General features: G+C 38.5%; 6 protein-coding genes across 6 annotated transcripts; 3 read left to right on the top strand and 3 right to left on the bottom strand.

The window, feature by feature from the left end:
• The first annotated feature begins 180 nt into the window (after positions 1 to 180).
• On the top strand, positions 181 to 5,427 carry BDF20DRAFT_871014 (uncharacterized protein). The gene is made up of 11 exons (XM_053081080.1): positions 181 to 673; positions 750 to 885; positions 974 to 1,220; positions 1,293 to 1,381; positions 1,449 to 1,565; positions 1,623 to 1,866; positions 1,933 to 3,434; positions 3,494 to 3,636; positions 3,695 to 4,066; positions 4,139 to 4,244; positions 4,324 to 5,427. Exons 1-11 carry the CDS (start codon positions 300 to 302, stop codon positions 5,347 to 5,349), a joined length of 4,356 nt encoding a protein of 1,451 aa, XP_052936629.1. The 5' UTR covers positions 181 to 299; the 3' UTR covers positions 5,350 to 5,427.
• A 53-nt stretch (positions 5,428 to 5,480) lies between these two features.
• On the bottom strand, positions 5,481 to 7,487 carry BDF20DRAFT_818884 (uncharacterized protein; the record flags this gene model as incomplete). Its single annotated transcript, XM_053077412.1, has 2 exons — positions 5,481 to 7,140; positions 7,219 to 7,487. The coding sequence occupies 2 exons, from the start codon at positions 7,485 to 7,487 to the stop codon at positions 5,481 to 5,483; spliced, it is 1,929 nt and encodes a 642-aa protein (XP_052936628.1).
• A 191-nt stretch (positions 7,488 to 7,678) lies between these two features.
• Positions 7,679 to 8,059, top strand: BDF20DRAFT_913213 (Yos1-like protein; the record flags this gene model as incomplete). The annotated part of the gene is made up of 3 exons (XM_053084042.1): positions 7,679 to 7,772; positions 7,837 to 7,941; positions 8,004 to 8,059. 3 exons carry the CDS (start codon positions 7,679 to 7,681, stop codon positions 8,057 to 8,059), a joined length of 255 nt encoding a protein of 84 aa, XP_052936627.1.
• BDF20DRAFT_940655 (dynactin p62 family-domain-containing protein) lies at positions 7,815 to 9,804 on the bottom strand (the record flags this gene model as incomplete). Its single annotated transcript, XM_053084786.1, has 7 exons — positions 7,815 to 8,325; positions 8,388 to 8,817; positions 8,888 to 9,016; positions 9,083 to 9,137; positions 9,212 to 9,317; positions 9,344 to 9,528; positions 9,588 to 9,804. Coding segments are annotated over 7 exons (1,323 nt in total), but the record flags the coding sequence as incomplete, so codon positions are not given.
• BDF20DRAFT_525331 (dynactin p62 family-domain-containing protein) lies at positions 9,721 to 10,370 on the bottom strand. Its single transcript, XM_053075664.1, has 2 exons — positions 9,980 to 10,370; positions 9,721 to 9,911 (listed from the first exon to the last, which is right to left on the bottom strand). Exons 1-2 carry the CDS (start codon positions 10,301 to 10,303, stop codon positions 9,873 to 9,875), a joined length of 363 nt encoding a protein of 120 aa, XP_052936625.1. The 5' UTR covers positions 10,304 to 10,370; the 3' UTR covers positions 9,721 to 9,872.
• Positions 10,371 to 10,869: 499 nt separating this feature from the next.
• BDF20DRAFT_974787 (uncharacterized protein) lies at positions 10,870 to 12,935 on the top strand (the record flags this gene model as incomplete). Its single annotated transcript, XM_053085063.1, has 4 exons — positions 10,870 to 11,226; positions 11,310 to 11,851; positions 12,026 to 12,180; positions 12,562 to 12,935. The coding sequence occupies exons 1-4, from the start codon at positions 11,149 to 11,151 to the stop codon at positions 12,933 to 12,935; spliced, it is 1,149 nt and encodes a 382-aa protein (XP_052936624.1). The 5' UTR covers positions 10,870 to 11,148.
• Between the last annotated feature and the right edge of the window lie 139 nt (positions 12,936 to 13,074).

Genomic DNA, 13,074 nt, shown 5'->3' with positions numbered 1-13,074 from the left:
TATCTTATACGCCTTAGAAAGTAAGAAGTTACAGATCAAGGCTTTCCTTTAAATAAAAATATTTAGTTTAGAAATTGCAATGCAGCAATGACGATGCAAATTATTATCACTGAGTTTTCGTAATTGCTTAAATAGTGGTCTACGAATTGCGATAGTTCGTTTCCAAATGCCAAGTAGAATAAATTCTTTTATTTCAAAAATTGGGAAATTTTACCTCAAAAACTTTTCTGTCAGAAATTTAATTCGCTGAGAAATGCGTTGCATTATTCTCATTTAGTTTCCTTTTCATAAAAAACTTCATGTCTGATGTGAACGAAGAATCCTTTCTCAAAGGAAGTAGTAATGACAGAGGTCGTCATCCATTACAGAGAAGAAAGTCTGATTCAAATCTACTTGATATCAATACCAAAAAAGTTGATACCCCACAGCAAAGAGCACACTCGCCATATACCCGGAAAAGTAGTACTCAGTACTTTCAACTGAATAAATCCATATCTGTCACTATGGCTGAGAGACAGTTGTCTAAACAGGCAGCTGCTATCGATAAGGATAAAAACAACGGTAGTATCAATTCTCAAGAAGATACATTTTATCGCGCATTGGAAATAAAGTTTCACCATTCAGTTGGCAGCATGAGTATAAGCCCTGCGTGTCGTGATGTTGTTCTAGCTGGGTAATGTTGACTTAACTGCAATGGCGGCTATGAGTATATCTAACTTGTTTGACAACTTTTTTATGCAACTAAAAAGACGACAAGGCTTAGTTATAATTGACTTGGAAGATCCATGGCTGATTCCTAGAATCTTACCACATATGTCAAAATGGGAGGTTGCTGACGTTCAGTGGAGTCCTCATATCCTCAGAGAATCATGGATTGCCTCAACAGTAAGCAGCACCATTGTTTGCCATTAGTTATCTTCTTTTCTTTCATATTATTGAAATAAAAGCCTCGCTTCATTGTGTGATTACATAGTCAAATCAAAAATTACTTGTTTGGAACTTAAACTATTCTGGTACAAGAGCTATTGAACACGTCTTCCATGCCCATGCAAGAGCAATCTCAGATATAAATTGGTCCCCACTTCACCCTGACATTTTAGCAACCTGCTCGGTTGATACATATGTTCATTTATGGGATTTACGGGAGCCACAAATAAACTCCCAAGATCAAAATGATGATAGGCAAATGAGGCCAACTTTCTCCTTTACTCCATGGAATGGTATTTACTGATATACAAATCGAATCAATCTCGAGAACAGTCTACTAAAACTTTATATTTTTATAAATCAAGCGGCTGCAACACAAGTTAAGTTCAACAGGAGAAGTGAACATTTGATAGCATCTGCTCATGATAAAGAAGTGAAGATTTGGGATTTACGAGTAAAGCGAAAATAGGTTGAGTTAAAATTCTGTAAAGCTTCTGCTCACAAATAATTTGTATGCATAGAAAGGTGCTGTACCAGTCACAAGTATAACAGCACATTCAAAGAAGATTTATGGAATTGATTGGAGTAGGCAAAACGATCATGATATTGTTACATGTAGTTTAGATAAGCTAGTCAAGGTAGAAGACTATATTCTCATATGATGCTTAAAGAATAATTCTAACATTCCAGTATAGTTCTGGAATATTCATTCACCAGATATTGAGGAAGAAGTTATAAGCACAAACACACCAATCTGGCGAGCAAGAAATACCCCTTTTGGAAATGGTGTCCTAATTATGCCTCAGAGAACTGATTCTAAGCTCACATTATACAATCGATCATGTCCAGAAACGCCTGTGCATGCATTTGACGGACATAAAGATACGGTGAAAGAGTTTGTATGGAGATGGAAAGGCGACAGTGACGGGGTGGAAGGCGGTAAAGATTTTTGTTGTGTTTTTCATGAAGTGAGATATGGAATTAATCATTTTTCTAATGCTTCAGATGATCGGGAATTTCAGTTGGTAACGTGGTCGAAAGATCAAAATTTGCGTCTATGGCCTGTATCCGAGGACATTATGCGATCCATGGGACATAAACCCTCTGCTTCTAAGACAAAGCTGTCAATGCCTGCTGTAGCTTTCCAAAAGAACAGCAATTACTGTTCTCATTCGTTCCAGCAGGAACCCATGGAGAAATCGTCAAACGAGTACTATCGTTCATCCTTCCAGTCCACTACACCTGTTCGGTTAACACCGAACAGTAATTTGGGCGCTTACAGATCAAGTATACCCAATACTAATTTTACTGCTGGCTTCGAACAAGCAAATGCTGCTTATCGTGAACAAAAATATTCTGCAATTAACCCTTTGCTTTGGATGCAAAATGTGAAGACATTAGGACCACCTCCGGGTACGGATAACACAAACAATATTAGTACACGGCTGGATGCCAATGGTGAGATCATTAGAGCGACAGAGAATACTTATCAGTCTGTTGCAGAGGAAATGTCCACCGTCCTCAATAAATATCTCCCTGTGGGCGTTAAAACAGAGAAAATCAATGCTGCATCTCGCACTTGTACAATATCTTTACATGGCCCATGGTCAGATACAGGAGATGCTCTCATACGAATCACCATCAAGTTCAGCCCGCAATATCCTGATAATAGTCCGCCAGAATTTGATATTCAGAAAAATAGTATGATATCTATCTATTATCGCGCGCATATGACAAGAGATTTAAATGCTTTAGCAAACAGTTATACATCACAGAAAAAATGGTGTTTGGAACCTTGTCTTCGGTATCTTTTGGGAGAAAGTATGCAAGAAGAATCGGAATTAGACAATCCCAATTCATCCTTTGATTCGGCTGGCCCTCATGGTATTTTGGGAAGTCCGGGTTATTATAAAGGTGGTGCTGTTTCTTTGGATGCTGACGATTCAGATGATGAGCTGGGCCCCGGGTGGAGCATTCGGGACACTTATCATTTCGGAAAACGTGAAAGTATGACAAGCGAAAAGGGTATTATGATGGATATGTCAGCCAAACAAAGCTCAGATGCTAAGGTCCCTTTTCCTCGTCTCTGCGGTGGCATCTTCTCGGGCAGCGGACAATTGGTTTGTTTCTTCTCTACTTTACGAGTGCGCGACAGAAATAAGAATAACCGAGTCAAAGAGTCTGTTGGTGATTTATCAGTAACTAAATCAACAGTTCAACAGCAGCAACAGCAGGATAATAGCGGGCAGTCGCATCAAAGTGATCACAGCAACGGGGAATACTTTGAAACAACATATAGTGATTTTTATAGGCATCCAAAAACCTACGAGCAGTTTGAAGAGTATAAGGAGATTGCAGCGATGTCTCGTCAAGGAAAAAATGCAAACGTGCTTGTCGGCGGGTCTGGCAGAGTCTTTGGGGAATATGAATACGACGAAGATCACGATGACATGGATGATGCGCTCAGTACGGTTGGGTCCATGGGCGGCGTATATTATAAAACGGATGTAAGTACCTTCACTAAGAACATAAATATTGAGTCGCAAAGCTAATGGTTATTTTCAAGAATATCACTTTGGATAGCCCCATAGGCTCGGGAGATGATTTATTGTATCACGGTACCAAAACTGATCGAATTTCGCACAATGTGGTTATCGTAGATTACTCGGACAAAATGCCGTATAGTCCATGGCTTGCCAAAGAATATATGTAAATGCGCATATCTACGATCTTTTAGAAGATAAATACTAACGTTCTCCATCGATAGACTGTCTTCAGAAGACCCCGTTACCGCTTGTATTCATAATGCTGAAGTTTGCAGGAAATATGGTAGGCTTGATCTCTATAAAGTCTGGTGTGTTGCTGTTGAAATCCTTCGAGAATGTGTGCCTTCTGAGCTGCCAGATACAGATCGTGTTATCACGGATGGCCGTCAAATGTTACTTGACAACTTTAACTCGGAAACTATAATCAATAACGAAAACTGGCAACGCGACCGAAATTTGATGGAAGTGAAGAAGATGCTTTACAACAATAATTTTGTGCCTCATCTACCACAACAAACTTTAAAACCTATTAAGCCATTGCAAAGAGTTAAATGGGGCATACATCCATTAGGGCAGAAACTAGTCAACGAATTGTATGTAATTAATCGAGAAACGAAAGGAAAGCTTTCAATCACTAATTTGATTTTTTCATTCAAAAACTGCAGGTTACAGCACTTTGTTAGTATGGGAGATATACAAACGGCTGCTATGTTATCGTGCACATTTCAAGTGCAATCTAACAAAATTCCCACTGCCTTCTTCGGTCAAAAAGTAAGATGCTAGCAGAGATTGCACGTAACATAATTATGTGTCTTCGTAATCTTACCTCCCTCATTTCCTTCAACGCTAGCCTTTTGTGCTAAATGTCAAAACACCAGCTGAAGTAGCACCTGAAATGGATTATTTCTCCTTACGTGCCTCTCAGCGATGTGCAAATGATGGATACCCTTATCAACTTTTACGAGCCAATTCAGGCCCTAATACCAATAATGCAGAAAAAATAGCTATTACTCCTTTGAGTACCTCCTACGGTGCTACCAAATCAAATAGCCTTTTGTCCTACATACAAGAAGCCAGACGTCCGTCTCCAATTGATAGATCTCTGCTGGATCCTCCTATTCTGAACCCCACAATGAGACGCAATTCGCGCCTTACACGGAAATGGACAAAAAGTCATCCTAAATTAACCATACCGAGCAATACAGCACCCGGGATCCGTCTCATGGCAAGTGATATGCTGGAAACCTCGCCAGCTTTAGCTTCACCCATTATTGTAACACCCAATACACCGCTTTTCAACAAAGAGGGACGTATAATTGAAAAAGAACCCTCTGAAATCAAAATCGAATTCACCAACATGGAATACTTTGATAACGAGCGTTTTGTCGTAGAAAAAAGTGGTGCTAATGGTGCAATTGCTTATGATAGTATTTCACTGATGGACCCAGGGGGAATGGCACAGCGTGATGTCCTTTGTCTCAGGTATGCAGAAATGCTTTATTGCTGGCATTTATTAGAACAGCGCGCCGAAGTCTTGCGATTTTTAAATTACCAACCCTTCCCGCTTGAGGAAAAAGAAGTGAGGTCAACTCATATACAAGTATCGTGCTACTCCTGTGGTACGGAGCTATCTTCGACTACTGGCAATGTTGATAACGAACGATACTGTTGTTTGCAATGCCGAAAAGTTCGTAAATGGATTCGTTGCTCGTTCTGTCATATTTTGGTTAAAGGGCTGGTAAATTTTTGTATACATTGCGGACATGGTGGACACAGCGAACACATGGAACAATGGTTTGTTACAAATCGACAGGTGTACTGTATGACGGGATGCGGGTGTAAGTGTGCTTTGGAGTCATTAGATTTGCAACGATAAAATAACGATAAAATCGTCGAAGAAGGCACCTAAGCTGTATACGTTTTTCTTTTTATTATATTTACAAAACGGTGTTATTGTACATAAAAATTCACAAGTCTAATTCTAAAATATTTCTGCATTAATAAGTGTTACTTCAAAGCAGATGAGTTACTGGTCAACTCAACTCTTTCTGTAAAACATTTCATTCGTCTAATCATATCATCAATCACTTCTAATTGCTGTTGAGAATTGAAGACTTTTTCAATTAAGGGTATCCATTTATTGCTGATGATATATGACATCGTCTTAACGGGTTTGATCCAATCTTCATCCATATTTATTAACACAGGCTTCACGTTCTGAGGAGCTTTGTTAATCTTTTTGGGAAACTCTTCAGCATCCGAAATATCTGATAAATCTTCCACTTCATACGTAACATTGGCATACTTATTTTCTGTGCTTTCCATTATAAAGTCTATAACAGTACTCAGCATACGCCATCCCGCAAAGAAAGCTGCTATTGGGTTTCCTGGCGAAGTGGCTTCTGGATGATGATCACGCGGAGAGAATATAGATTCGTCTAAGAACTCCAGATAGACTAAGGCTTCTTCTAACCCTTTTGTCAGCAAGCCCATCTGAGAAGCGAGACCTTTACCAAAAGATTGAGGAAATAGCTTCAGATGGTAAGTGGCCAATAAACAATGGATGACGCTGTAAGACCAGTGATGCTTAGGAACTGGTACCTCACCCTTCTTTTCGGTTGGAGGGCTTAATAGGTTCAATAGGTAAGGCTCAAGCATGCTTAGCATACTTCTACTCACAGGTCTACTGCCATTGAGACGAGCAAAGAATCCCATCACCATACGTTGTACATTTTGTTCTCGGCCATTATCAATGAAGCTGTTTGTTGTGGGCTGGCTTTCCTCTCTATTTGTCTTACTGCCGCAGGAAAAGCACACCCAATCATTAGTTTGACCATGATAATACTTGCGTGGTTCCTGGCATTTTTCACAAGTGAGTCCTCTTGACCAATCCCAGTCGAGACACCGTTCGCACATGCAATCAAAAAATTTGAACTTTTGTAATTTGGCTCGTCGATCCATAGTGGTGCCACAAATCAAACCGCCCAAGGTTGAGTCATCTTCTGGTAAATAAGAAAAAGTGAGGACTTCACCTTCTTTAAGTGGCCGAATCACTGTAAACACCATAGCGTTCTGCTCCGGCTGAAAACGTAGAAACATGTTAGGAGAGCAAGAATGAGCAAATTTCGATCCCCATCTTAGTAATGCAATCATAGGCGTAGTTGAAGCGTTAGTGGAATCTTCGTTTCCCCAGTACGTTACATTGTCACCAAATTTAGCTTTATAAAATTCTCGGCGAAATTTCCTTTTCGTGTGGGTAGCTGTTATTCGGGATCGAGGCAAAGCAACCGTATGAGCGTTGGAGTAGATCTTTAATACAAATCCACGAAGGTCGAATGGGTCAACATGGGCAAACAAGGAAATTGTATCCACCACTTTCTGCGTTACGTTGTGAATTAGCTTAATGGTTCTATGATCAAACCAACCAGCTTCCACATCTGTATTTGGATAATAGAAAAAGTCAAAGTCATTTTCATTGTAAGTTCTACGTCTACGAAGACGAGAAAAGGATTTTACTGGTGGGTGAATATCAAGATAAGCCATAATAGCTGCAGGGACACCAGGACAAAAATCTGAATCATATTCGGTTGTATCCTTATCTTCATCTTGCGAATCATTATCTTCTGTATCATCATATTCACCAGAGCTGTCATCATCGGAAGAATATCTGTCACAATCGTTATTATAATTACTGCGCTTCGTTCCCTTTTTGTTGTGTTCGTTATTCGAATAAGAGTCATTGCACTGTTCTTCTTTCCTTTCCTCATTTTCAATGATGGATACGATATAGTTCCAAATCTTTTTCGAGTAATACGGTGATCTCGATGAACGACATTTCGGTCGAAGATCGTACTTAATCAAAGGTTCCTCAACCAAAACAACGTCACCAGGTGAAAGGGGTCGTTTAGCCACGAGTGAACGGCCAACATCAGAACATTCTTTGATAATCACATTTTCCTTAAAATTTGTTTTGTTGATAACAGTATGAATGCCATAGTGTTCAACACTTGTCATTCTGATCGGAAAAGCAGAAAAGAGAAGGGGAAACGGAAAAAACGGGAACGAAGAAAAAGAAACTGTACAAAAGCAAAGCTGTAACAAGCGGCTATTGAATTCCATGAATTTCACACTTGCATTTCAACAGTAGAAGATTCAACTCCTTCCCTCATTTGAAAACCATCAACGAGTTGCTTCTTCAAAACGAAATGTTGACTCTCGGACTTGGACAATTATTATACGTCTTACTTTGCTTCATTAATGCAATTGCAGTTCTCAGCGAAGACAGATTTTTAGCAAGAAGTAAGCTGAGATGGAGCGTAATCTCAAATCTTTACACGGTTTAACATATAATCTTTTATATTAGTCGGTTGGACAGCACAACCAGATGCAGGCTTTGGTCAGGAACAAGGACAAACAATTAAACACAAGATTGTCAATTTGATATCGGCAGTTAGAACACTTATGAGAAGTATGACAAAATTGGTAATGTTTTACTGATATCAAACAAACTGACATTCTTTAACTGGGTAGTACCTTTGATAGCCATCAATATCGTTGTCATCATATACGAACTTTTACTTGGATAGGATCAACTTCTAAACACATTTGTAGATAAAAATTATCAAAATATACCGATGAATAAACCACAAATCTATTCTACCGACCCAAGCCCAATCAAACACCAAAATGAATAGCTTTTGATTTTATCATTTTCAGTGGATCGATTTAAAGATGATTTCCTTGAATCATCGTCGACACTGTCCACATTCATTTCATCTGTATCAATGTCCCCCGACGACAAGTCCATGCGATCTTCATCAGACTTATAACTGTACGTTACGAGTAGAGGGAACTAAATATGGAAGTTAGCTAGTCTTCGCGGAACTTTGCATGAGTATCATTTGACTATTTTACCTTGAATTCACCTGCTTGCTCAGGAACAACTTCAATCAATATACTTGTATAGTTATTTCTCTTTTCATAAACACCATCAGCATAAGCTGAAGCTGTTATATTGTTATTATTGCTCCTTCTATTACTTGAGGGGTAAATTTCATCGTCATACTCAATGGTTTCATTGTAAGCGTTCACTGTAAAATGAGGCGATAGTATTGTTACACGTCCTTTAATCTCTGGCTCTTCGACTATTGGTTTTATATTCGTATTGATATTGCTGTCTTCATTTTTGGGCAGTTTCTTTTTCAGTTGGGGCGTAGCTAATGTAATATCCATCTCTTCATACAAAGGATTTGAGAATTTCAAGACTAACTGGGTAGGTATGCCAACCCTTAATGGCCAATTCTTTCGAGGCAATTTTACTATTGTGATTGTGGGTATGTAATTCCTGCAGAGAATAAATTTGATTTAAGATTGGTTTACGTACAAACGGACTTCGTGATTTTGCTACAGCTTACATTGCCACTAATTTAATCTTGAATCGTGTTGCCTGCGCTTTCTGTTCAGGCTTGATTAAGATATGACGACAATTGCGACATCTTTTGGACCTCTTGATAGCTAAGTGTACTCTTTGTGGGTTTATCTTTCTAAGAAAAGCATTGTTTAGTCATTCTCAATGCTCATATATAAATGTTAGTGTTGTTTCTACATACGATAGTTCGTACGGCTGATTATGTAGTTGTGAGAAGCGTTGATTTAATGTTGACACTGAATGAAAGAATGCCTACAACGTTAGTAATCGAATCGACTTAACATTTTTGTCGTCTTTTCTCCTCACTCACAATCGTTCATATCTCTAAGGTTGGCTAATTGTTCAACTAATCTCTCTTCATCATCCTGTATTCTTGTACTTGGTTCATAATCACTGATATCGTCCACTTTCCCCTGCTGTTGTGATTGATGGTGATAATGACTATGATGATGCGAAAAATGACTACCGCCCCCAAGTATTTGCTAAATGCTGATGAACTGGAAAACGATAAGAAACTGCTGGGTAAAGAAGGGGGCGCATTCACTCTCAAATGCTTTTCATAATGCTCTTTCAAATGATCAAATTCCTTAGCGTCAGGCAACATTTCTTCATTCTTTTGCAGCTGAACTGAGAATGACCCTTTAATAAATTATTCGAGACTTTTTGATAGAATACTAATCACTTACGTGCGAGACTGGTAGGTTTTTCGAATGTCATATTTATCTCTTGAGAGTTCCAACGACAAACATTACAAGCTAAAAAATATGGACCTGGTATGGGTCCTGTTGCGCTTGTGATAGGAACTGTGGTTGGAGCAGATGCTTCTTGCGATGCTACAACAGAAAGGGTGTTTTGGCAGACAGGACACTGGAAACAGTTCCGTGCGCATCTATAAATACATTGTCAACTCACTTCTAATCGCGCGATGCACAATATCTTTTTAAGCTTTGCATATAATTTATGGAGTATATTTACCTGTTCCGCTCGCTTTTGACACTGGCAGTTGGAACCTAAAGAACTTGAGCAGTTATATAACTCAGTACTAATTTGTGCCAGACGTAGTGCAGTTTTAACTTACTTCAAAAAGACAGTTGGGACAATAATAGGAGATGATCTCATCTTGAACACAGGAAGGACATCGAATCTGGTGGCAATCCTCACAAAAATAAAGTCGAGAAAGAGGATATAAATAGCTCGAAGCTTCCTTAGAGAGTAAATGACGTCCTGTAACAGATGCCTCAGTTTCCTCTGAGGTTGCAGCTGAGGTAATGTGTTGATCACCTGCTGATGCTGTTGTTACTGTATTACTCGCTGCACTTAACGACGATCTGCTTTTGATGGTAGAGCAAGTACAAAAATAGTCTACGAACGGCAAAGTTTCTTCATTATTCAACGCGAACATTGTTCGTTACGAAGATAGAATATCAACCGAAGGACAAGGAAGTCCGTCTTTAATTTGCTTAAAAAATTAAAATAGAATCAGGTACCAGTTTTCTGGTTCGAAATCTTTGCTTCATCAAAGATATTTTAAACAAAATTTAGTTAATTTTCTTTAACAATGTAGCTAACAAAAGTCAGTGAACTAGATAATTTGTACGGTTGCAAGCCTTTCAATCAAGTTCAAATGATGTATTAAATTTTGAAAGAAAGTAAATGGAGGTTGAGAAAGCCTATGCTTGATACAACTTAAGCCCCGTTAACATTCCAGGGAAAATTGCTTGCGCTAGTAGAAGTCGAAAACAATGTTGATTTAAGTTTAGTCTGCTTCATTAACAGACTTAACTTCTAAAATACAACAGCTTAACGGATGATTCTGTATAAACTAGCCAAGCAGCCTTTTCGGATTTGTTTTCTGGTCGACTATTAGCAAACAATTTGAAACAAGCTTTGACTGAATAATAGCAACATCCTGAAAATATAAGTGATGATTGATAAAAGACCAAATCAGTCCGGTACGCTAAGTTAACATTTCACTTTTGATATAGGCTTAATTTTATCGATTAATGTTGGAAATGATGAGTTTTAAGACAGATGAAATCATCAACAAACGCATACCCGATATTTCGGAATAATCAGTCCTTGACACAATCAGATGTATGCCTTCTGATTTCTGTAGAAATGCACGTAGTAAGTTCACGGGAAACAAGCCATTACATCACTTTGTTGATGCAGTTAAAATATGTCAAATTGTCGAAAAATGTATAAAAGCGGGGCATCGAAATTTCAGGAGGGGTATGTCTATGAGCAATGTTGAAAAAGAAACCAAAAGAATATACAAAACAAGAGAAGTGCACAGGCACAAGCACACGCCCACATTCTTTCATTGTTAAGCATTTGATTCTTATTAATTCCCTTCTTATTCTTACTATTGTTCATACTAATTTCTTCCATTATCTGAATATTTATAGCAAGTCTTATTGAAAGATTCTTTAAATCAAACTAATACGCTTACAACGAAAATGCCCATATTTAATAAGAGAAAGATATCACAATTGCCACCAGAGCTTTCGGACTTTCCACTGCTTCATTCATCCTCCAGTAATACGAGTCCGAGGACAATCTCGACTATTGAATCAGCTACTATAATATCATTTGAAAAGCATAGCGATAAAAAGATGTGGTATGTCATGGAGATAGAAACACAACAGCATCAACACCATTTTACCACCAAAAGAACTTATTATAGAATCGCGCGCAGATATGTTGAATTTGCTCGATTATCTCAGAAGCTTTATAAACGATTCAAAACTACTAAATTACGTGCAGGCGGTTACTTACCTCCAAAAATAAAAACGAACAAACTAAAAATCTTCCCCGTCAGTAAAGAGCTCCAGAATCGACGATTAGAAGAGTTGAATCAATTTCTCAAGCTCCTTTTCCGTAAACAATCCATAATTACAGAGTCTTCCACTGTTTTTGAATTCTTTAAGCCTAGGGCTTCGGATCTGAAGTACGCCGGCAAAACAGCGCTTAACGATCGAAAAGAGAATAAAGAGGGCGATGATGAAACCACAATGATGATGCCAGTTGATGATCCTCCAGCACCAGCACCTGAAACAGGGGCCATGCCGAAATTGAATAATGAGAATGATGATGGTCAGCATAGAAAACATGACGACGAGAGACCAACACATGGGTGGAAACTTCTCCGATGTACCTCCATTCTATCAAGATCATCTGCTTCGACTTCGAGTATATCATCTTTCTGTACTCAGGCTGTGCACAAACTTATTTCCCCGTGGCATCCTTCTCAGCATCAACAGTGTCGTCATCATCAACGTCGCAACACCGATTCAAATTACTGGAATAATTCGACGGCAACACTTGTGGGTCGTAAATCATTCCAAGATCTACGTGAATATTACAAAAGCCGTTGCAGAAAAAGCAGAGTTATTAAAAAATGCCAATCGACACCAGGTTTCATAATTCGGAAAGAGCAGCATCCACTAGAGGAGACGACGAACAGCTCGAAACATGAGCATAGTAATATAGATATGCTATTCTTATCATCTTACCACTTGACAAAAAGCACAAATAGCATATCATCCATGAGTTCCATTCCCAACTATGTTAGTACTATGACCGAAAATATGGACGATGATGATGTTCGATCAGACGTACATGAAGAAACAGAAGCAGAAGCAGAAGTAAAAGAAGAAGAAGAAGAAGGGGAATGCTCTGCAATACCGATTTTGGACGACAGATATAACAATGTTATCAAATTTAAAATTATATGTGACATGGATAATATTGTAATTATCAGAGTTTCACGTATCATTTCATTGATTGAATTGCGTGAGCGTATCATGAATAAATTCGCTGAACGCCATGGATTGAATATTTCAGTAGGATACGATGACTTTGTTTTGCTGTACAATGACACCAACGGCAATCGATGTAATGCTCGAACAGTTCTGGAAAACGAATTGGTGCTACCTGCCAGAGTCATTAGAAAAGAAGAAGATTTGAAAGATTTGTTACAGAACAAATGGAAAGAGTTTGATCGCGTCGCTTTACGTTGTATAATAGTTTAATTCAGTAGAAAGGTGGGGGGAGGGGATTACATAACCATTTATCCAGCTGTCAGTATACGTTTTATACCACCTACAATTCATAGAAAATAGACTTATACCCTGATATATTGAAGCACATTCTGTAATATTAATAAATGAA

The sequence above is a fragment of the Mycotypha africana genome (assembly GCF_025528875.1).
Source record: "Mycotypha africana strain NRRL 2978 chromosome Unknown BDF20scaffold_5, whole genome shotgun sequence".
Lineage (NCBI taxonomy): Eukaryota > Fungi > Mucoromycota > Mucoromycetes > Mucorales > Mycotyphaceae > Mycotypha > Mycotypha africana.
This window is presented reverse-complemented; position numbering and strand designations above follow the sequence as displayed.